Source organism: Hemitrygon akajei, chromosome 14, assembly GCF_048418815.1.
Source record: "Hemitrygon akajei chromosome 14, sHemAka1.3, whole genome shotgun sequence".
NCBI lineage: Eukaryota > Metazoa > Chordata > Chondrichthyes > Myliobatiformes > Dasyatidae > Hemitrygon > Hemitrygon akajei.
Window position 1 is genome coordinate 56,015,385 of NC_133137.1, and position 20,954 is coordinate 56,036,338.

The 20,954-nt window shown below is 41.2% G+C and overlaps 2 protein-coding genes across 8 annotated transcripts in view; one reads left to right on the forward strand and one right to left on the reverse strand.

Annotated features, from left to right (window-relative positions):
* gys2 (glycogen synthase 2) overlaps positions 1 to 11,503 on the forward strand; it is an 81,508-nt gene extending 70,005 nt beyond the window's left edge. For both annotated transcript variants that reach the window (XM_073066122.1, XM_073066123.1), the window contains exons 13-16: positions 7,103 to 7,198; positions 7,300 to 7,463; positions 8,275 to 8,355; positions 8,486 to 11,503. In XM_073066122.1, the coding sequence (XP_072922223.1) occupies positions 7,103 to 7,198; positions 7,300 to 7,463; positions 8,275 to 8,355; positions 8,486 to 8,677 (533 nt within the window). In that variant the 3' untranslated portion in view covers positions 8,678 to 11,503. The remainder of the gene's footprint in view (positions 1 to 7,102; positions 7,199 to 7,299; positions 7,464 to 8,274; positions 8,356 to 8,485) is intronic.
* A 1,360-nt stretch (positions 11,504 to 12,863) lies between these two features.
* Positions 12,864 to 20,166, reverse strand: spx (spexin hormone). Of its 6 annotated transcripts, none has more exons than XR_012101512.1 (7): positions 19,919 to 20,160; positions 19,504 to 19,584; positions 19,317 to 19,374; positions 18,436 to 18,498; positions 17,649 to 17,776; positions 15,883 to 15,938; positions 12,914 to 13,211 (listed from the first exon to the last, which is right to left on the reverse strand). XR_012101512.1 is itself a non-coding variant. In XM_073066986.1 (6 exons), exons 1-6 carry the CDS (start codon positions 19,922 to 19,924, stop codon positions 12,999 to 13,001), a joined length of 363 nt encoding a protein of 120 aa, XP_072923087.1. In that variant the 5' UTR covers positions 19,925 to 20,161; the 3' UTR covers positions 12,864 to 12,998. The 6 variants fall into 6 exon arrangements, 3 of the variants coding, with proteins under 3 accessions (XP_072923087.1, XP_072923086.1, XP_072923088.1); XR_012101511.1 differs by having other exon boundaries at positions 12,914 to 13,025; positions 19,919 to 20,159; XR_012101509.1 differs by having other exon boundaries at positions 12,914 to 13,216; positions 19,919 to 20,159.
* Positions 20,167 to 20,954: the final 788 nt, after the last annotated feature.

The following is a 20,954-nucleotide window of genomic DNA, read 5'->3' on the forward strand; positions in this document are numbered from 1 at the left end:
GATGCAGAGAGTGTGTGAGGTACTTTCTTACCCCTTGGAGCGACAGAGGTTGAGATGTGACCTGAGAGAGGTGTACAGGATGATCAGAGGCATTGATCGGGTGGACAGTCAGAGACTTTTCCCCCAGGGCTGAAATGTCTAGCACAAGAGGGCACAGTTTTAAAGTGCTTGGAAGTAGGTACAGAGAAGATATCAGGGGAAAGTTTGTTTTCTTAAAAAAAAACATTTCAGTACAGTAAAGCGACCATCACTATACATTTCAGTAAAGCGTTTGACAAAAGTTCCTCATGGGAGGCTAGTCCAGAAGATTGAGATGCATGAGGTCTGCAGTGAATTAAGTGTAGAAGATTGGCAAAAAATACAGCACAATTTAGATCAGTTGCAGATGTGGGCTGAGAAATGGTGGATGGCGTTTAACTGAGATAAATATGAGGTGTTGAACTTTGGTAGGGCAAATGCAAGAAGATGGTACATGGTTAAGGGCAAGATTCTTAACAGTGCTGAGCAGAGAGATCTTGGGATACAATTTCATAGTTCCTTGAAAGTAACTACACAGGTGGATAAGATAGAAAACCTACAGTACGATACAGGCCCTTTGGCCTACTAAGTTGTGCCGAACATGTCCTGAGAAATTTTTAGCTGAGAAATTACCCAGGGTTACTCATCTATTTTTCTGAGCCCCATATACCTGTACAGGAGTCTCTTAAAAGACCCTATCGTATCTGCTTCCACCACCATTGCCCGCAGCCCATTCCACGCTCTCACTCTCTGCGTTTTTTTTAAGAAAACAAACTTTCCCCTGATATCTTCTCTGTACCTATTTCCAAGCACTTTAAAACTGTGCCCTCTCATGCTAGACATTCCAGCCCTGGGGGAAAAGCCTCTGACTGTCCACCCGATCAATGCCTCTGATCATCCTGTACACCTCTCTCAGGTCACATCTCAACCTCCGTCGCTCCAAGGAGTAAGAAAAAAAGGCCAAGTTCACTCAACTTATTCTCATAAGGCATGCTCTCCAATCCAGGCAACATCCTTGTAAATCTCCTCTGCACCCTTTCTATGGCTTCCACATCCTTCCTGTAGTGAGACAACAAGAACTGAGCACAGTACTCCAAGTGGGGTCTGACCAGGGTTCTATATAGCTGCAACATTACCTCTCGGCTCCTAAACTCAATCCCACGATTGATGAAGGCCAGTGCACCATATGCTTTCTTAACCACAGAGTCAACCTGCGCAGTAGCCTTGAGTGTCCTATGGACTCGAACCCCAAGATCCCTCTGATCCTCCACACTGCCAAGAGTCTTACCATTAATGCTATATTCTGACATCATATTTGACCTAACCAAATGAACCACTTCACACTTATCTGGGTTGAACTCCATCTGCCACTTCTCAGCCCAGTTTTTTGCATTCTGTCAATATCCCGCTGTAACCTCTGACAGCCCTTAACACTATCCACAACACCTCCAACCTTTGTGTCATCAGCAAACTTACTAACCCATCCCTTCACTACTTCATCCAGGTCATTTATAAAAATCATGAAGAGTAGGGGTTCCAAAACAGATCCCTGAGGCACACCACTGGTCACCGACCTCCATGCAGAATATGACCCGTCTACAACCACTCTTTGCCTTCTGTGTGCAAGCCAGTTCTAGATCCACAAAGCAATGTCCCCTTAGATCCCATGCCTCCTTACTTTCTCAATAAGCCTTGCATGGGGTACCTTGTCAAATGCCTTGCTGAAATCCATATACACTACATCTACTGCTCCACCATCATCAATGTGTTTAGTCATATCCTCAAAAATTCAATCAGGCTCCAAGTCACAACCTGCCTTTCACAAAGCCATGATGACTATTCCTAATCATATTGTGCCTTTCCAAATGTTCATAGATCCTGCCTCTCAGGATCTTCTCCATCAACTTACCAATTCACTGGTCTATAATTTCTTGAGCTATCGCTATGCCTTTTGTTGAATACTGGAGCAACCCTCCAATCCCCCGGAACCTCTTCCATCCCCATTGATGATGCAAAGATCATCGCCAGAAGATCAGCAATCTCCTCCCTCACCTCCCATAGTAGCCTGGGGTACACCTCATCTGGTCCTGGTGACTTCATACCTTCCAAAAGCTCCTGCACATCCTCTTTCTTAGTATCTACATGTTTCAAGCTTTTCAGTCCACTGTAAGTCGTCACTACAGTCACCAAGATCCTTTTCTGTAATGAATACTTTGCTTCAGTATTCACTAAGTACCTCTGTCATCTCCGGTTCCATACACACTTTTCCACTGTCACAGTTGATTGGTCCTATTCTCTCACATCTTATCCTCTTGCTCTTCACATACTTGTAGAATGCTTTGGGGTTTTCCTTAATCCTGTCCAACAAGTCCTTCTCATGGCTCCTTCTGGCTCTCTTAATTTCCTTCTTGAGCTCTTTCCTGCTAACCTCATAATCTTCTAGCTCTCTATCATTAGCTAGCTTTTTGAACCTTTTGTAGGCCTTCTTTTCTTTGGACTAGATTTACAACATCCTTTGGACACCACAGTTCCTGTACCCTACCATCCTTTCCCTGTCTCATTGGAAAGTACCTATGCAGAACATCACGCAAATATCCCTTGAACATTTGCCATATTTCTTCCATTCATTTCTTTGAGAACATCCATTTCCAATTTATGCTTTCAAGTTCCTGCCTGATAGCCTCATATTTCCCCTTACTCCAATTCAACACTTTCCTAACTTGTCTGTTCCTGTCCCTCTCCAGTGCTATGGTAAAGGAGATAGAATTGTGATCACTATCTCCAAAATGCTCTTCCACTGAGAGAGGTTCATTTCCCAAGTACAGCCTCTCCTCTTGTAGACATATCTACATATTGTGTTAAGGAACTTTCTTGAACACACCTAACAAACTCCATCCTACCTAAACCCCTCACTCTAAGGACATGACAATCGATATTTGGGAAATTAAAATCTCCCACCTTGACAACCCTGTTATTATTACACCTTTGCAGAATCTGTCTCCCTATCTACTCCTCGATATTCCTGTTACTATTGGGTGGTCTTTTAAAAAAAAAAAAACATCCAGTAGAGTTATTGACCCCTTCCTATTCCTAACATCCCCCCCCCCACAGTCTCTGTAGACAATTGCTCCATGGAGTTCACCTTTTCTGCAGCCATGACACTATCTCTGATCAACAGTGCCACGTCCCCACCGCTTTTGCCTCCCTCCCTGTCCTTTCTGAAATATCTAAAGCCTGGCACTCGAAGTAACCATTCCTGCCCCTGAGCCATCCAAGTCTCTGTAATGGCCGCAACTTCATTGCTCCAAGTACTGATGCATGCTCCAAGCTCATTCGCTTTGTTCATAATACTCCTTGCATTAAAATAGACACATCTCAAACCTTCGGTCCGAATGCGTCCCTTCTATATCACCTGCCTATCCTCCCCTCGCACTGTCTCATACATAGAACATAAGAGATAGGAGCAGGAGTAGGCCAATCGGCCCCTCAAGCCTGCTCCGCCATTCAACAAGATCATGGCTGATCCAATCTTAACTCTAGTTTTCACCGAATCCCACAAGGCAACAGTGCCAACCAACAGGGCACCATGCCGCCCATTTTATTTTATTATTCATCCCGCCCAAACCCATGTGATCACCCAGGGAAAAAAACCGATTTGCCAATTGAGGAGAAAAAATCTGGAAAATTCCTCTCCGACCCATCCAGGCTATCGAAAACTGGTCTAGGAGATCACATGGCTGATCTAAACCTAGCCTCATGTCCACTTACCTGCTCGCTCACCGTATCCCCTAATGCCATTTTTATCCAGGAAAATGTCTATCTCCGTTTTGAATTTATTGAGTGTAGTAGCTTCCACAGCTCTCTGGGGCAGTAAATTCCACAGCCCCACTACCCTCTGAGTGAAGAAATTTCTCCGCATCTCAGTCCTGGAACGGCATCCCCTTATTTTAAGATTATGCCCCCTAGTCCTAGTTTCACCCATCATTGGGAACATTCTCCCCGCATCCACCCGATCAAGCCCCTTCACAATCTTATATGTTTCAATAAGATCGCTTCTCATTCTTCGGAACTCCAATGAGTAGAGTCCCAATCTACTCAACCTCTCATCATACATCAACCCACCCATCCCCGGAATTAACCTAGTGAACCTTCTCTGCACTGCCTCGAGAGCCAGTATGTCCTTTCTTAAATAAGGACACCAGAACTGCACGCAGTACTCCAGGTGTGGTCTCACCAATACCTGGTACAACTGCAGTAAGACCTCCCTGTTCTTATACTCCATCCCCCTAGCAATAAAAGCCAGCATTCCATTGGCCTTCTTGACCACCTGCTGCACTTGCATACTAACTTTTTGTGTTTCCTGCACCAGGACCCCCAGATCCCTTTGCACAGAAGCACTTTCCAGTTTCTCTCCATTTAGATAATAACTTGCTCTATGATTTTTCCTGCCAAAGTGCAAGACCTCACACTTGTCAGTATTATATTTCATCTGCCAAATGTCTGCCCAATCACTCAGCCTATCTATGTCCCCCTACAGGGTTTCAATGTCCTCCGCACTCATTACACTCCCTCCCATCTTTGTGTCATCAGCAAACTTCGATACGTTGCACTTAGTCCCTTTCTCCAAATCATTAATATAGATTGTAAAGAGTTGGGGTCTCCATGCTGTCTCTATTTGTGAGCCAACTGCCTCTTCCTCAGTCTCTTCAGTTTGGTTCCCAACTCCCAGCAATCCTAGTTTACTCTCCCAAATAGCCTCAGCAAACCTCCCCGCCAGGATATTGGTCCCCCTGGGAATCAAGTGCAACCTGTCCTTTTTGTACAGGTTATTCATGCCCCAAAAGAGGTCCCAGTGATCCAGAGATCTGAATTCTTGCCCCCGCTCCAATCCCCCAGCCATGCATTCATCCTCTACCTCACTCTATTCCTATACTTACTGTCACATGGCACAGGCAGTAATCCTGAGATTACTACCTATCGTGGTTCTGCTTCTCAACTACTATCCTAATTCCCTGTAGTCTGCTTTCAGGACCTCCTCCCTTGTCCTGCCTATGTCATTGGTACCAATATGTACCACGACCTCTGGCTGTTCTCCCTCCCACTTCAGGATATCTTGGACGCAATCAGAAACATCCTGGACCCTGGCACCTGGGAGACAAACTACCATCTGTGTTTCTTTCCTGCATCCACAGAATCACCTGTCTGATGCCCTATCTATAGAGTCCCCTATCACTGCTGCCATCCTCTTCCTTTCTCTACCCTTCTGAGCCACAGGGCCAGACTGTGCCAGAGGCACAGCCACTGTTGCTTCCCCCAGGTAGGCCGTCCCCACCCCTAACAGTACTCCAACAGGAGTACTTATTGTTAAGGGGGATTGTCACTGGGGTACTTTCTAGCCTCTGACTCCTGTCTTTCCCTCTCCTGATTGTTACCCACTTAGCTGTCTCCCCAGGCCCCGGTGTGACTACCTGCCTATAGCTTCTCTCTGTCACCTCCTTACTCTCCCTGACCAGACGAAGGTCATCGAGCTGCGTCTCTAGTTCGCTAACACGGTCCCTAAGGAGCTGCAGCTCAACGCACCTGGTGAAGATGTGGCCGTCCAGGAGGCTGGGAGTCTCCTGGACTTCCCACATCTGACACCGAGCACAGAAAACCGGCCTCTCACACATACTTCCTGTCTGTATTCTACTCGGGCAACCTACCTCGCCTCGACCCGTAAACGCGAAAGCCCCGTTGAGTCCCCTTCCTACTCTCTCCCTCTATCTGTCGTCCACTCTATAAGGTGTCTATGTAAGATGATCAAGAAAGCTTGTGGAATGCTTGTTATTGTTAGTTGAGGCATTGAGTTCAAAAGTCAATAGGTTATGTTGGAACTTTGTGAAACTCTAGTTACGCCACATCTGGTGTATTGTGTACAGTTCTGGTCACCCCCACTATAGAAAGGATGTCGAGGCTTTGGAGAGGGTGCTGAAGAGATTTACCAGGATGCTGCCTGGTTTAGAGGGCATGTGTTATCATGAGAGGCTGGACAAACTTGTGGTGCTCTCTCTGGAGTGCTTAAGGCTGAGAGGAGATCTGGTGGAGGTTTATAAGATTGAGAGGCATAGATAAAGTAGATGGAGAATCTGTTTTTCAGTGTTAAAATGTCTAATACCAGAGGGCATGCATTGCAGGTGAGAGGAGGTAGACTCAAGTGGGATGTGAGGGGTAAGTATTTTACTCTGAATGCCAGGCATGTGCTGCCTGGTATGGTGGTAGAGGCAAATACATTAGACTTTTAAGAGACATTTGGATAGGCACAGTTTATCAGGAAGATGGAGGGATATGGACATGGTGTAGGTAGGAAGGATTAGTGTTTGAGTGTTTTTTGATTTGCTTTTTAGCTGATTTAGCACAACATTGTGGGCTGAATGGCCTGTTCCTGTGCTGTACTGTACTAAGTTCTCTCAAGCAGTATGGAGAGGAATACAGTTGACATTTTTGGTCAAGACCCACAGAAAAGGAAGGGGCAAGATGGCAGGTATAACCAGGTGAGGGAGAAGGTTTGGTGGGGTATTGGGGTGAAGAGAAAACCTGGGAGGTGATGGGTGGAAGAGGTAAAGGGCTGAAGAAGAAGGAATCTGATCGGAGAGGGCAGTGAACTATGGACGAAAGAGAAAAAATTAAAAGATGAATTTTAACTTGCCCAAAATATGAGTCAGTGGAGATCTTGTAGAGGTATACAGATTTCTGAGGAGTATAGATAGGGTAAATGCATGTAGGCTTTTTCACACCTCTTTTTGAATGATACCAGAACTGAGATCATAATTTAAGAATGAATGTTTAAGGGGATCTTGTGGGGATCATCTTCACTCAGAGGATGGTGTGAATGAGGAATGAGCTGCCAGCAGAAGTAGAGGATGCAGGTACAGTTGTAACATTTAAGAAGTTTGGATGAAGGGGTTATGGAGGACCTGGGTGCAGGTAGATGACATTGGACAGCAGACCAGGTTAGCATGGATTGGCTGGGCTGAATAGCCTGTTTTTGTGCTGCAATACTCTGATTCTAAAGCAGAATTCATAACTCGGATATTTGCATTTATAGCTGAGTGCACAGTGATGGGAATTCCCAGTGTGACCACCAACCTCTCTGGCTTTGGTTGTTTCATGCAGGAACATGTGGCAGATCCAACAGCTTATGGTAAGTTCTGTGATTCAAATGCAGCACCACAGGACATTCTGCATTTAATTTCTCCAAAAGGGTTTGTGCTTCCTTGACCTGTGTGTTTTTGCTGCGTACAGGGATTTATATCGTTGATCGGAGATTCCGGTCTCTCGAGGACTCGTGCAATCAGTTGACTCAGTTCATGTTTGGGTTCTGCAAGCAGTCACGTCGCCAGAGGATTATCCAGAGGAATCGGACCGAACGGCTTTCGGAACTTCTAGACTGGAGATACCTGAACAGGGTAAATATAAGTATGTGACTCCATGAAGGAAGAGTTGTTGAGCTTGGTTATGCCTTTGGAAGTGAAATATAGTAAAACTTAAATATTCCTTGGGATGGTGCTGCAAGACTAGGGGTTTTCTGGACTTCTGGATGTTGTTCCCATAATATCCCAACACTTTTCCTTCATTTTTTTGGGGTATTATACAGTAGTATGATGGATTTCCAGTGAACACTAAGTTTGAAGAGACTGGGAAATATTAAAGCAACTGAAATCATAGCTCCAGATGTAAAACTACCCAAGTTCTTGATCCTAGGGATTCTGGACCCCAGTCTTGGCTCCATCTGCTCTCCAAGCCTGTCGTCCAGACCCTAAGCTCCAGCTACACACTTCTTGCTCTCCAGACTTGCATTGCAGATTAATGAGTGAACCAAAAGTTGAACCATCAGGATCTTCTAACATTCAGATGCTGGATTACTGTCTGGTACTTTTTAATACTTTATTCCAAAGTGCATTGGAAATAAGTTTAATGATTTTAGCTTATTGACTGAATGATCAGCCATGATAGATAGGAAGCAGGACAATTAACTAAGCTGTAAAATTTAGTAATAAATTTGCCTCCAACTTTTTAAAAAAAAAACTAAGCAATTTCAAAATGGAATAAATTAATTAAGGTTATTTTGCAAGAGTTATTGTTTTTTTGCATTCATGCAAATTCTGGAGCTCTAGCTCAATCTGAAGACATGGCACATGAAGGATCTGCAGTGTTGGCTTCCATAAATTTCACTGCATTCTTTCGTAGTGATGACAATTTTCAATTCTTTGTCTTCAGTATTACGTGCATGCCCGCCACCTTGCATTGTGTAAAGCCTTCCCAGAAAAGTTTCAGATGGAGCCGACTGCGCCACCACTGGTAAGTCCACTCGCGTTACCAATTGATTTGATTGGTGTTAAGGCAGGATTACAAAAACTATATGCCACAAAGACCTGCCTTTCCTTAAGGGGCAATGTCATAGACTAACCTTTCTTTTTTTTTATGCCAGACGGAAGGTTTCAGATATCCCCGGCCAGCCTCTGTGCCCCCATCCCCATCTGTGTCTTTGCCTTCAAGTCCACACGAGAGTGATGATGAGAATATTGAGCGGTATGATGAGGAGGAGGAGGCAGAGAAGGATCGAAGGAACATTAAAGCACCTATAGGGATGAACCAGTCAAATGCGGAGTACCAAAACTGAGTTGATGGCTAACATAGCCCTTTGAAGTTTCATTTACAATATCTTGATGGGAAAGTGGAAATGTGAGAGCTAGCAAACTAAATCCATATAATGTGGTTATGCATTCTCAACTATATCAAGGCCAGAATCTTTTATGAAAGACCTGTTTGCAAATACACAAAGTGAACTTGTAGTGAAATTACAATAATTAGGGAAGAGATGGTGCATTTTCCCCATTTCTGCTGCATTTTATCAAGCTAGTGCCGTATGAATTATGCACTTTGCTGTACATCTGGTTACGTCATCCACCTCTCGGCATTACAGAAGTTAATTCCAGTAATAGATTTCCACTTTAAGGAAAAATGAACTGTCAAAACCGTCCTTGATTCTATTGCACACACTATCTCCACAAATTTGTTAGAAAAATTTTAAGAATGTTACATTACATGATATTTGGTCTTTGGGAAATATTTTCTGTAATTGGTTTTTGAATTGAAGGCGTGGCTGGCAATGATTTTTATCACTAAATGCCCAGTGCTTTAGAATCCATGAATTGAAGGACCTCCCAAGATTTGTCATTTGAACTGGTATTTCAGTGTAGAGGTTGAAGTTTATTATTACTACTTTTGACACACACACAGTACTAGTAAACAAAACCAGTTTGTAATAGTGTGATTGGAAGCACTTTTTTGGATGCTAATCATCATTGTTGTGGGTGAGGGCAGTAGTTGTCCCATTCACTGTAGACCACTTACAACACTACTTTCACCACCGAGCACTTGCCCATCCCAACCCCCTGTATGAAATGGGGCACGTTAATCATCCTATCCCCGATACAAAAGAAGACAATATAATTTGAAATTGACTCCTTCACAATAATGCAGCTGAGAATCTTTTCTATAACCGGAGATTATCAACTTGAAATTGGTGACATGTTAATTGAAGAAAGACAAGATATTCCTGCTGTATAACCTGCTTTTTTTTTCTTATAACCACACTTTTATACACACTACAGGTTTGGGTCTGTTCTATTAGTTCCTAGTAAGAATAATTTCCACCTCTTCTGCATTTCTTTGCAACTTGTGGTTTTAGAATAAATTATTATTTTGTAGCTGTATTTATAATCTAAAGTTGCCTTGGGAAGAAATGTATCCAATTTCAACCAGTTTTGAATCTGTTCCACAAAGGTCAGTCAAACTGCAAAAAGTGAGAAGCTTACAACTAATTGATGCTATCAGTATGGACTGAATCTTGCAACTAATTAGCACATCAAACTCTTGCTTCTGGAACCAGACTGAGATAAAAATTTTACTTCATCTGAGTGGAAAGTCTGAAATATGACAGTCACTGCATATCATGCCCATAAGGCAAGAAAATCTTTTAGTTTAATGCTGGACTATATTGAAACACGTGGGGAATAGAAAATAGAAAAATCAACAGATTTAAGGTAGAGTTAATTTGATTTGAATTCCTTCAAGCAAAACTGTTCATTTTTATTAAGGTTCTCTCATCCCTCTAAGCACCATTGCAGGGAAACACTGAAAGGTAATGGTATGTTTCCAAGCTGGATAATCTAGGAGTGATGCACCAGTTCTTTTGTTTTCCCAAAACTTAACAGCTGTTCCAAAATGCATCAGCATCATTAATTCACCACACATTGCTTAACTGCAAAGCTTTTCTTTAAATAGTGGCATGAGCTGCCAAACAACTTAGATTCTATGAGCTGACAAACATGAAATATTTAGTTCATTGTTTGAATTTGTGTTGCAAAACCCAGAAGAGGACAAAGGTCTTCAGTACCTTGTGTATTGTCTCTGTTTTAATATCCAATATGTTGTTATCGTTATCTTATTTTAACATTAAACAGGGTTTCTAAAATGTCCTTGGCAAGGAGTTTGACTTCCACAATTATGTGTGTATAAAAGAAATGACAAGTTGATCTAACCAACATTTATTCGGAGAGGATGGAAGGAAAACTGTGCTTAATCATTAGTTACGTGGGCAGATGTCTCCAGTACAGTCAGGTTCGAGCTATTCAATAGCCCCAGGTACCAATGGCAAAAGTTAGATAGTAAACATGTTACTGCTTTGAGCAGTACAAAGGGCAATAAAATGTGTTCAGTGAGATAGGTAATCAGTGGTCTATCTCTGAATCAGATAGACTGCAAAAATCCACAGGTAATGCAGTAGGAATGAAATTAGTGTAGTGACAGTGTACACAGACTGGTTTTAATAGGTGCTGTTTTATAATTGCAGCAATTAATGATCCATTTTGCATAATGTGGAAGCAATCGCAATGACTGACCACCACCTTAATTTCTGAAAACCATCAAAAATGCTCAATACTACAGTTTCATCTCAATTAGAAATTTTCATTCTGGCTAAATGTGGTGAAGTCTGCATTATTTTGCAAACTGTTAAATGTTAACTTTCATAATATTGGCCTGTAAGTGCGAAGACTGCAAATTAATATTTTGAACTTGCTTGCCACTAGCTCTGAATCAGAAATTGCAGACTGTATACGAACTTCTTAATTTCAGATCACAGTACATCATACAATGTCCAATTTGCTCTTTATATTATCCAAGTTTAATTTTGGTATCTTTTAAATATTTACTTATGTGATCAGTGTTCTTGTTTGTTATGCTGTAGTAGGATATCAGATGATACATTCTGCTACTGGGACCGCACTGCCAGCACAAAACACTATGGATAAATGGTTTATATTGATATCCAAAAACTAATTTATTTTGATTAATACTAATTGGGTGTAATTGATGATTGGTGTGCAATAAATATGTAATATTTAAGCTGTTAAATTTATATTAAAAAAGCTTCTCCATTCTGCCTACTGTTTGGAGTATTTGGTTAACCTATTATTGCCGTTGCTCAGTTCTCTCTTTTGAGAGACACTTGTTCACAACATTAAGTCTTGCAATGCGTTTCAAAGCCAGACCATCATCTTTGACTGTTTTGGGTTGTTTTAAGAGGTGTAGCTATCCCATACTTTACACAAATGTTGGTCTGCAGGCCAGAGAAATTATCACGGGGTTTGTTGAGGAAAGCCATTTGGTTAAATTGGGTTGCCTAAGGGAGAAAAATTGAAAGCCACAGCTCTCTTGCAAAAACGATGAATGTGACAATTTCAAAGGTGTCAGTTCCAGTTCCCATCTGCTCTTTCCAGATGAATATAAAAGACTACTAATTTGAGCACAGCAGTGCTCATCCTCTACATCCTAGACACAAAATGTTTTAAGAATTTGATCTGGTTATTTATCTCCTGAACAACGATCCCACAAATTGAGGTGTACAAATTGCCTGCAGTGTTTTGTAATGGTGACTACACTTCAGTAATACTTAATCAGCCATTAAGTGGTGGGGTATCATGAGGCTGTGAAAGGGATTGCTGAAAGCAGGTTACTCTTAACCTAGGTTACAGACTTCCTTGTAAAGTGAGCATTAACTTCTATAACCCTTTGACATAATTTATCAGTAAGTAAAATTATTCCAAAAGTGCAAAATTATTTAAAACTTAATGTCTTGGGAGGATAGATTGAGATGATAAGAGGTATAGATGGTGGATAGCTAGAGACTTTTTCCCAGGGTGAAACTGGTTAATACGAGGGGGCATAATTTTAAGGTGATTGGAGGAAAGTATAGGGGCAATGTCCTTGTTTGTTTATTTTTTTTTTAAAAAAAGAGAGTAGTGGGTATGGCAATACCCTGCCAGGAGCGGTGGTAGAGACAGTTGCATTAAGAATACAAACTCTCAGGTAAGTGGATGATGGAAAAATGGAGGAAGGTGCTAGATTGATCTTGGAGTAGGTTAAAGGTCAGCAGAATATCGTGGGCCAAAGGGTCTATAATGTACTCTGTTTCTACTTTTTGTTTTTTTTTTCTACATTGAATTGGGATGTAATAAGAATTTTACTTTTACAAAACCATGTTTCATATTTTGAATGGAAGATATTAATTTGAAATAGTATTAAAATTGAGGGAGAACATTTCTAATTTTCCAGATTGTAAATGTGCCTTAAATTGGAAGAAATTATTGCTGAAAGTATGACTGAAAGCCATGATACTTGGGCAGGAGTTTTGTGTTCAAGAAGCTAAAGGATTTTTAATTCATTAAACAGTTCTACATTACATAGATTCAAAAAGTTGTATATCCATTACCAATTACAATGCGATCAACAACTTACAACCATTATTTTGTTAGCCATTGGTACAGAATCTAATAGAGCAGATGAAATCAAAATATAATGGATCAATACGGAAAACTCTGCAGAAGTCCAAGTATTTAGTGATTTTTTTTCCAGTTTTGGTTCTCTTCCCAGAAATGCTACTGTTTAACTTTTCTTTTTCTTATCTGTAATTTCAAAAGAGTTACATGTAACAGGAAATAATTCATAGACACAGGTTAATCAAAATAGGTAAAGATGGGTTGCCAAGTCTAGTTGAATGTATTGCTTGGAGGCTTTAACACATGACTGCTTGCCCTTGTGTTCCTTCTATTTAATGGCCTGACTTGCCATCACCATAATACCACGTTCTGCTGTGCTAAATAGAAAATGAAGAGTTATTTGACTGCATGGTTTGTGACTCAAACAAGCTCTTACCATTTGCACTCCCCAAAAAATGCATCCACCCTATCAAAGACATGTCCAATGTCATTCTACAGTTGGGGTTCCCAACCTTTTTATTATGGCTTGAAGCCTTACCATTAACTGAGAAGTCTGTGGATCTCAAGTTGGGATGCTCTACAGCAGATGCAACTCTTAGTAGTATGTGAAAGTGTTTAAGGAAAAACACAGAGTTGGACTTTAAAATTGAGTTTAAATATTGACTGTTCCAATTATCTTTAAATCTAGAGTTGGATAAGATTATAATTGTCTTAATCTATATTTATATAATTTGTATATGCAGTAGGTATATAATTGTAAAATAAGAGCAGCACTGAAGTGTAATACTAATCTAGGAAATCTTTTCTCTTTATGCTATCTGAGTTGAATATCATCAAATTTTCTCATCTGCTTGGCTGCAGGAACAACAACCCCAGCTTCTTACAATTTATTTTAAATGTGCAGGTGCTAGAAATGCTTAGCAGATCAGGCAGCATCTGTGGAAAGAAAAACAGTTGATCACTTTGTCTTGCGCCTTCTCCCTGCCCCCAGATAGAAAGGGGAGGAAATGAGTTGGATTTAAATTTAGAGAGGGTGGGAGAGGGATAGATAAGGCAAGAGAAAGATGAATCCCATCAGAGCAAATAACCGAGCTTCTCCCAGATTGGCAGCCCTAGAAGAGAAGTGGCACTAATCCTTTATCTCTAAAGCACTATAAATCTAACTTCTATTTCTTCAAAGCATCATGGCCTTTCAAAAAAGTGGCATCTAGAGCTGGACACAAATGAGTTAAGTATTTGCATAAGTTTTTGTTTGTATTATTTATAATGCCTGGATTCCTGTATGCCTTATTGACAGTTTTATTAACCTATCTTGCTACTTTAAGGTTTTATGTACAAATAGTTCATTTTCCGCTCTTTAAAATTCTACCGTCTAGCATTACCTTTTCACCCTTTGCATCAAACTGCATCATCTCACACTTTGGTGCCTTGAATTTTATTAGTCACATCTGACCATACCCTTTGTTCTCTTAAGAGTCGCATCTATTGCTGTTTGCATAAAATTCAATAGTACTGTTACACCCAAGTTGTACAAATAGAGGTGATCCCAAAATCTTGAACTTGAGTGATATGCGTCACTCAGTCTAATGAACATTTTCTAGAGCTGTGCTCTTTTTGTACCTTTATTCTATATATTGCTAATAAGACATAGGTAGTACTTGTCTAATAAGGGATATACTGGCATGGGGGGTGCAGAGGTGGTTCACAAAATTGAACTCAGGAATGTAAGGGCTAATGTGAGGAGTGTTTGATACTCTGTGCCTATACTCACTGGAATTTAGAAGAATAAGGGGTACTCAATGAAACCCATCAAATATCGAAAGGCCTGAATTGTGTGGATGTGGAGAAGATGTTTCCTATGGTGCGGGAGTCTAGCACCAGTGAACTCAGCTTTAGAATACAGGAGTGTGCCTTTAGAGATGAAGAATTTCTTTAACCAGAGGATGGTAAATCAGTGAAATTCATTGCTACAGAGAGCTGTAGAAACCAAGACACTGGGCATATTTAAAGTGGAGGTTGATGAGGGCATCAAGGGTTATGGGGGGGGGGGGGAGCAGAAGGGGGTTGAGGGATAATAAATCAGCTGTGATGTAATTGTGGAGCACACTTGATGTGCCAAATGGCCTAATTCTGCTTTTGTGGCTTGTGGTCTGCTTTATCATTTGAAAATCATATACAATGATCAACAGCATTGTCCTCATTTCCTCATGATAAAGATTAACAAAGTTTCATAATGCCAGTTATTCTCTGAATCTCCTTAATTAGCCTGGGGTTGTTAATCTTCTACCAGTTTTATTTAAGCTTTTATTAATCAGGCCACAATTGTGATTAAGGATTTCATCCTATCCTTTCATTTGAACAAGAGATAATCTCAAATTCTTAAGAAACCCTGCTTCTACTCATCATACAGCTAACTGAAAATTAGGTAAGAACTTAGACAATTGCTGGCATTGGAGAGGCTTCAGAGGAGTTTTGAGAAGAAAGAGTTAATCGGGAGTGTTTGATAACTCTGGGCCTATACTCCCTAAAGGTACAAGAATGAGGAGATCTCACTGAAACCTACTAAATATTGAATGGCCTAGATAGAGTAGCTATGGATAGAATGTTTCCAATAGTGACTGTTTAGGACCAGACTGCACAGCTCTGGAATAGAAGAACAGAATTGAGGAATTTCTTTAGCCAGAGGTTGGTTAATCCAGAATTAATTGCCACAGACAGCTGTGGAGGCCAAGTCATTGGGTGTACTTAAAAGTGGAGGTTGATAGGTGTTTGATTAGTAATTATGTCTAAGGTAATGGGGATAGGGAAAATAAATCAGCCATGATCACATGGTAGAGCATACTTAATGAGCCAAATGGCCTAATTCTATTCCTATGTCTTATGGTCTGTAGTGAAATCTGAGTAGCCAACGAGTCTGAAAACATTCAGCTTCTAGGTGTCAGGTAGTAGTGAGATAAAGGAGATTTGTTGGCGGCTGCTGAGCTTCACTGCCTTGGAAAAAGTATTCAGCCCCCATCCCTTTGTTCATATAGATGAGTATTACCTGGGATTTTGATCAATTTAACTGATTTCTTGTGTGAATCACATGCTCCTTTTTCACTGTAGAGCCCAAAAGAGAAAATTGTAAAGCATGAGAAATTAAAAATTCAAAAACTGAAATGTTAGCAGTTCAAAATGAACTACCTCTTCTAGCAATTACAGTTAGTAGTCTTTTTGAATAAGTCTCTATTAGCTTTGCACAACATAATAGAGCAAGATTTGCCCATTCCTACTTACAAAATTGCTCAAGTTGTACTAGGTTAGTTGGGGAGTGGTGGTGGATGGCAATCCATGGTTGCTCTAGCAGTAATCTTTCGGTTGTTGTCCTGTTCAAAGACAAACTTTCTCTACAGTTTAAGCTTTCGGGCAGGGGCTAGCAGATTTTTATCCAGGATCTCTATTTAGTAGCATTCATCTTCCCATCACTCTTGACCAAATTTCTAGTCCCTGGTGCTGAAAAGCATCCCCATAGCATGATGCTACCTCCACCATACTTGACAGTAGTCATGGTGTTACCTGGCTTGTGCAGTATCAGATTTACACCATATGTACCACATATATATCCTTGCCCATAAAGACTGCAAACTGTCACTTGGAAGATACTGTAAAGATGTAGAAGGCCTTGTGGTCACATGAGACTAAAAGGGGACATTTTGGCCTCAACACTAAGTGGTATGTGTGGAATAAAGATCTCAAGATTGCTGTCCAATGTGTGGCATAGATGGCAATTTTGCAAATCGGAAATACAGTGCCTTATGAAGCACCACATGTATGTGAGAAGCTGAGTATTGGAGCAATGAGTAATTTGTTTAACATGACCTCCCACTTGCAGCAGCTGTAGCATAGAGATAGTTTGCACCCCAAAATGTCATCCTCCAACCTACGATGTTGTGCCAACCTATAACTCCATCTTGAATGTAGAGTCAGTAAATTATCCTGATTTTAGTTGGCTCAGATCACCATAGAGGAGGTATGTCTAATGAAAAGAGTTCCAATTTTGCATTTTGAGAAATCAATTGTAATTCTGATTCTTCATGCCGCACCTCAACAAGCACTGTTCCAGTAGTTTAGACTTTCTGATCTAAGTTTATCTAATTTTATTAACTACTGCAAGAACCCCTCTGTGTAGCATTTAGAGAGCAAAAGAGAGCTAGAATTACCTTGGTATGGTGAACCTCTGATATTCTAGTACTTTGATGGAACTGGGCAAATAGATCTTCCACATTACTGGATGCAATTATTAATAGCCAAATTCTCTTTACATATGATGTTCTTGTGAAGTCCATGAGTTTAACGAGATCAGGAACTACAGAAGCATTCCGGACCCAACTTAGAACATAGAAAAGTGTACTTTTGTCTGGGCAAAAGTTTTCATTGCACCTGTATGTACAACTACTCATGTATATGACAATAAATTCGATTTGAGGCGTCCTCATGCCCATCTTCATTCCTTCTGCACACCCGGCCCCTGGTCCAGGCCTGCTGCACTCTCAACTCCCAGATTTGGCCACATTCACCCTCTTGCAGCATGAACCCCAGATGACATTCCGGACCAATGAATGAGCCAGACACGGATTTCCAAACAATCCGACACGGGATTATTGGAGTATCTTGCAAAATTTGCAGCACTTTTATGGCCATGAAATATGACATGCCCCAGAAATTCAGATTACTGATAGTTATAAACTGGAATGACGATGACAATCTAGTGAAGAGATCTACTGCTTCTCTCCGTATTTTCATGTGTTTAAAGTTAACAGTTTTACATACCTCTGCGTGCAGTGAATTTGCGGAACGTTTGCGAATGTTCTTGGCATTTTCCGCCCGTCTAATTGCAGCCAGGAATAAGGCCTTTGCTTCTAATAGGGTTAATGGTCTGTCAGTTTGGTTTCTGGTTTCTAATAGGTAAAAAAAAATGCTGTTGTTGGGTATGCAAGGCAGAACTCGTACCACTAACGGGTCAACACAAGAAAATAGGAGCGGGAGGTGACCATTCGGTTCCTCAAGCTCACCCCGCTATTCAATATAATTTCTAATGCAATACCAAACTGTAAAATACAAAGCATCTTTGAGATATTGCGACCGTTCTACCATCGCTGTCTGGTATGGGGGGGGGGGGGAGGGGGCAGGGAGTGGCTACCGCACAAGATCGAAATAAATTGCAGAAACATGTAAAATTAGTCAGCTTCGTAGTATCCAAGACACCTTCAAGGAGCGGTGCCTTCGGAAAGCGGCGTCCTGCACCCAGGGGATGACTTCTCGTTACGGACAGGACGGAGGTACAGAGTACACACTCTCAGCGATTCAGCAGTAAGTTGTCCCCCGCGCCGTCCGATTCCTAAATTGACATTTAACCCATGAACACTATCTCACTACCTTTTTAATTTTTTTTCTTCTTTGCACTACTTATTTTAACAACTATTTAATAGACATATATATACTTAATGTAATTCAGCTTTTCTCCATTTATTTGTTATGTATTTGATTGTACTGCTGCCATAAAGTTAACGAATTTGACGCACATACCGGTGATACTAAACCTGATTCTGCCTCTTACCGGTATCTATGTTTTCAGTGGGAACATTTTCTTCTTCATTTTCCGCTATGAACCGCCGCCCCTCTGTAAAAAAAAAAGCACAAATTTGAACGGAGGACCTATTATGTCATTACTCTGCCTTTCATTGCGAATTTAAGACCCTACTGAACGTGAACCTAGTTGTTTAACTGTTGGTCAATGACTGTGAGAAATGACCTCTTTGCCGGCAAGACTGACGATCACTTGGCAAGAAATCTGACCCGAGCTTACATCGGAGCAGTCTGCTTCCTTCCTCAATTGCATTCAGTTGTGTTGATGCTCGGGGAGTGCGGATTACAAAAAAAATACTCTTTGGAGTGTTTAAATTTATGTAATAACCTTCAATGCTTTGGGCTCAACGAAGCCACTTCACGCCAAAGAATTATTTTTATGTGCTTACTATTTTGTAGGTCATCCCGAGTACACAGTAAATCTAACCTAGTCCTACTCCTCATTAAATAATTGATTACTGCAAACTATTTGGGATCTGCTGTGAATTAATGGCGTATATACATTAAAGTTAATTATATAAATAATCACAAGCACTCCATTTCAACTCATCGGGTCCTCTACAAACACTCTAAGCCTCCCATCTCCAGACCCCAACACTCCGTAGATATCGAGAGGCAATAATACCACTCCCGGGCCTTGTACTTTTTTATTGTTATGCGTTCCAAGTGAAGGCATAAGATCCAAGTAGTCCTCACTTACCAAGTTTATTTCAACAACTTTAATTACCTGTTCCATATTGAAACAAAGAATAAATATAAAATGCCATAATTACTTAAATCCCCATTAAACAAGTACCAGCTTGGATTCTGGCTCAATTAACCGAAGAGAATACGACCGCAGGTTTGACTTACGTGAGCCTTTTAGATACAGCTTTGCTTGAGGTGTCCAGTTACGCCTCCAAAACTGAGCCTATTCAACAAGAAGCGTAATCTCGTCAGTTTTAGCGATAAATGCGGAGCGGAAGCATAAAGCGCGGAACCGGAGTCGAATTCGTTTAAAATAACCCAGGATTGAGCAGATCAAGAACTGGGCCAATACCTGTGGCACGCTGCTGGACTGTACGAAGAGCGAAGATGCAAAGAACAAGAAGAGAGTGAGAATCGTGGCAGTCCCCAGACCCTGCATAGCAAAACGCAGCTCAGTAAGTAACTTGGCACAATCTTTTCTGCAACCGCACCTCAACATTTTTTAAGAAGTGCAATTCTGTTTAGCTTACGTCGGTAAACTTTGCATTTCTCCGTCGCTCCAATGAGCATTTGTATTACTTCGAGTCTCACCTATGGGAAGTTATATGTACAGCCAAGGAACAGACAACTGCCTCAATGTTTGTCTGGTGCCGTGGCTCTATATTCAGCAACCATCAGGTTAGACCCGATTAAATCATTTCCCAAGGAGACGGAATAATCGGTACAATGGAGCAGCCGTCTGCAAGCGCCACTTGCAGCTCACTCACCTTCATAGTTCTTTAAATCCTTCAAGGTTTGATAGCAGATCAAGTTGTGTTTTTTTTTTCCCTGAGAGCGGCGTGCACTCTTTAAATACTCGACCTTTTTTTTTAAAGAGCGACCACTTGTCAATCTTGGAGATGGAGGAGATGAAGCCAAAAGGGAAGAACCAAACGGAGGTGTGGCGGAGCATCAACGAATGAGGGACATCAGCGAGGAGCCAAAGATAACCATTTTAGCCCGGCAGCCTTCTCGATGTTTTAGTCTTTTGCCTAACTCCCTCAGCAACATCAGTGCTTGTCTCCTGACTTGGAGAGAGGGGACTGACAAACGAAAGCTGAGTATTGCGCAGGATGTTCGAATACTTGTTTCAGTACACTGACGTGACAGAACAGGACTCTCCAGTTGAAGCAAATCCTGATTTTGATTACTGTAAACTTAAAACAGCAAACGGTGGAGGTGCTCAGCATTTGTGAAGTTAATCAGCCTTGCCCTTGTTTGCTTTCTAACTGAACTCAGTCTGGGCAACCGACAAATAAACTTTCATTTTAACTCGTGTTCTAACTTACATCTTTTATAATTGTTGTAGTGCATTCAGGACCCTTAAGGGTGAAGCAGTGAGGATGAGCTTCCTCTACCTATTAAATGTTCCCAATACGCTACATCTCGAATAGACCTGGGCAACTAAGTCCAGCTCCTGGCCTTCACATGAGGCTTAGCTATTAAACCCAGTAGCATCGTTTCTACTGACAGGAACACGAGGAAATCTGCAGATGCTGGACATTCAAACAACACACACAAAAAGAGCCACTTTTCAACATAATTGTATAAAGGCTAAGAGTGTTGTAACAAGGTGGATGAACTGAATGTGCAGTTATTAATGAATATGATATAGTTGGGATCACAGAGACATGGCTCCAGGGTGACCAAGGATGGGAGCTCAACATCCAGGGATATTCAATATTCAGGAGGGATAGACAGGAAAGAAAAGGAGGTGGGGTAGCTTTGCTGGTTAGAGAGGAGATTAATGCAATAGAAAGGAAC

Bases quoted from the DNA above. Each gene is read 5' to 3' on its own strand.
- spx (XM_073066985.1), bottom strand. The intron at 17,777-18,435 runs GTAAGAGGCAGA...TTTACCTATTAG, and splicing joins CACTGAAAACATAGATACCG to AAACCAGAAACCAAACTGAC. The intron at 13,217-17,648 runs GTATGTAAAACT...TTTTCTATTTAG, and splicing joins CAAATTCACTGCACGCAGAG to CACAGCAGAACGTGGTATTA.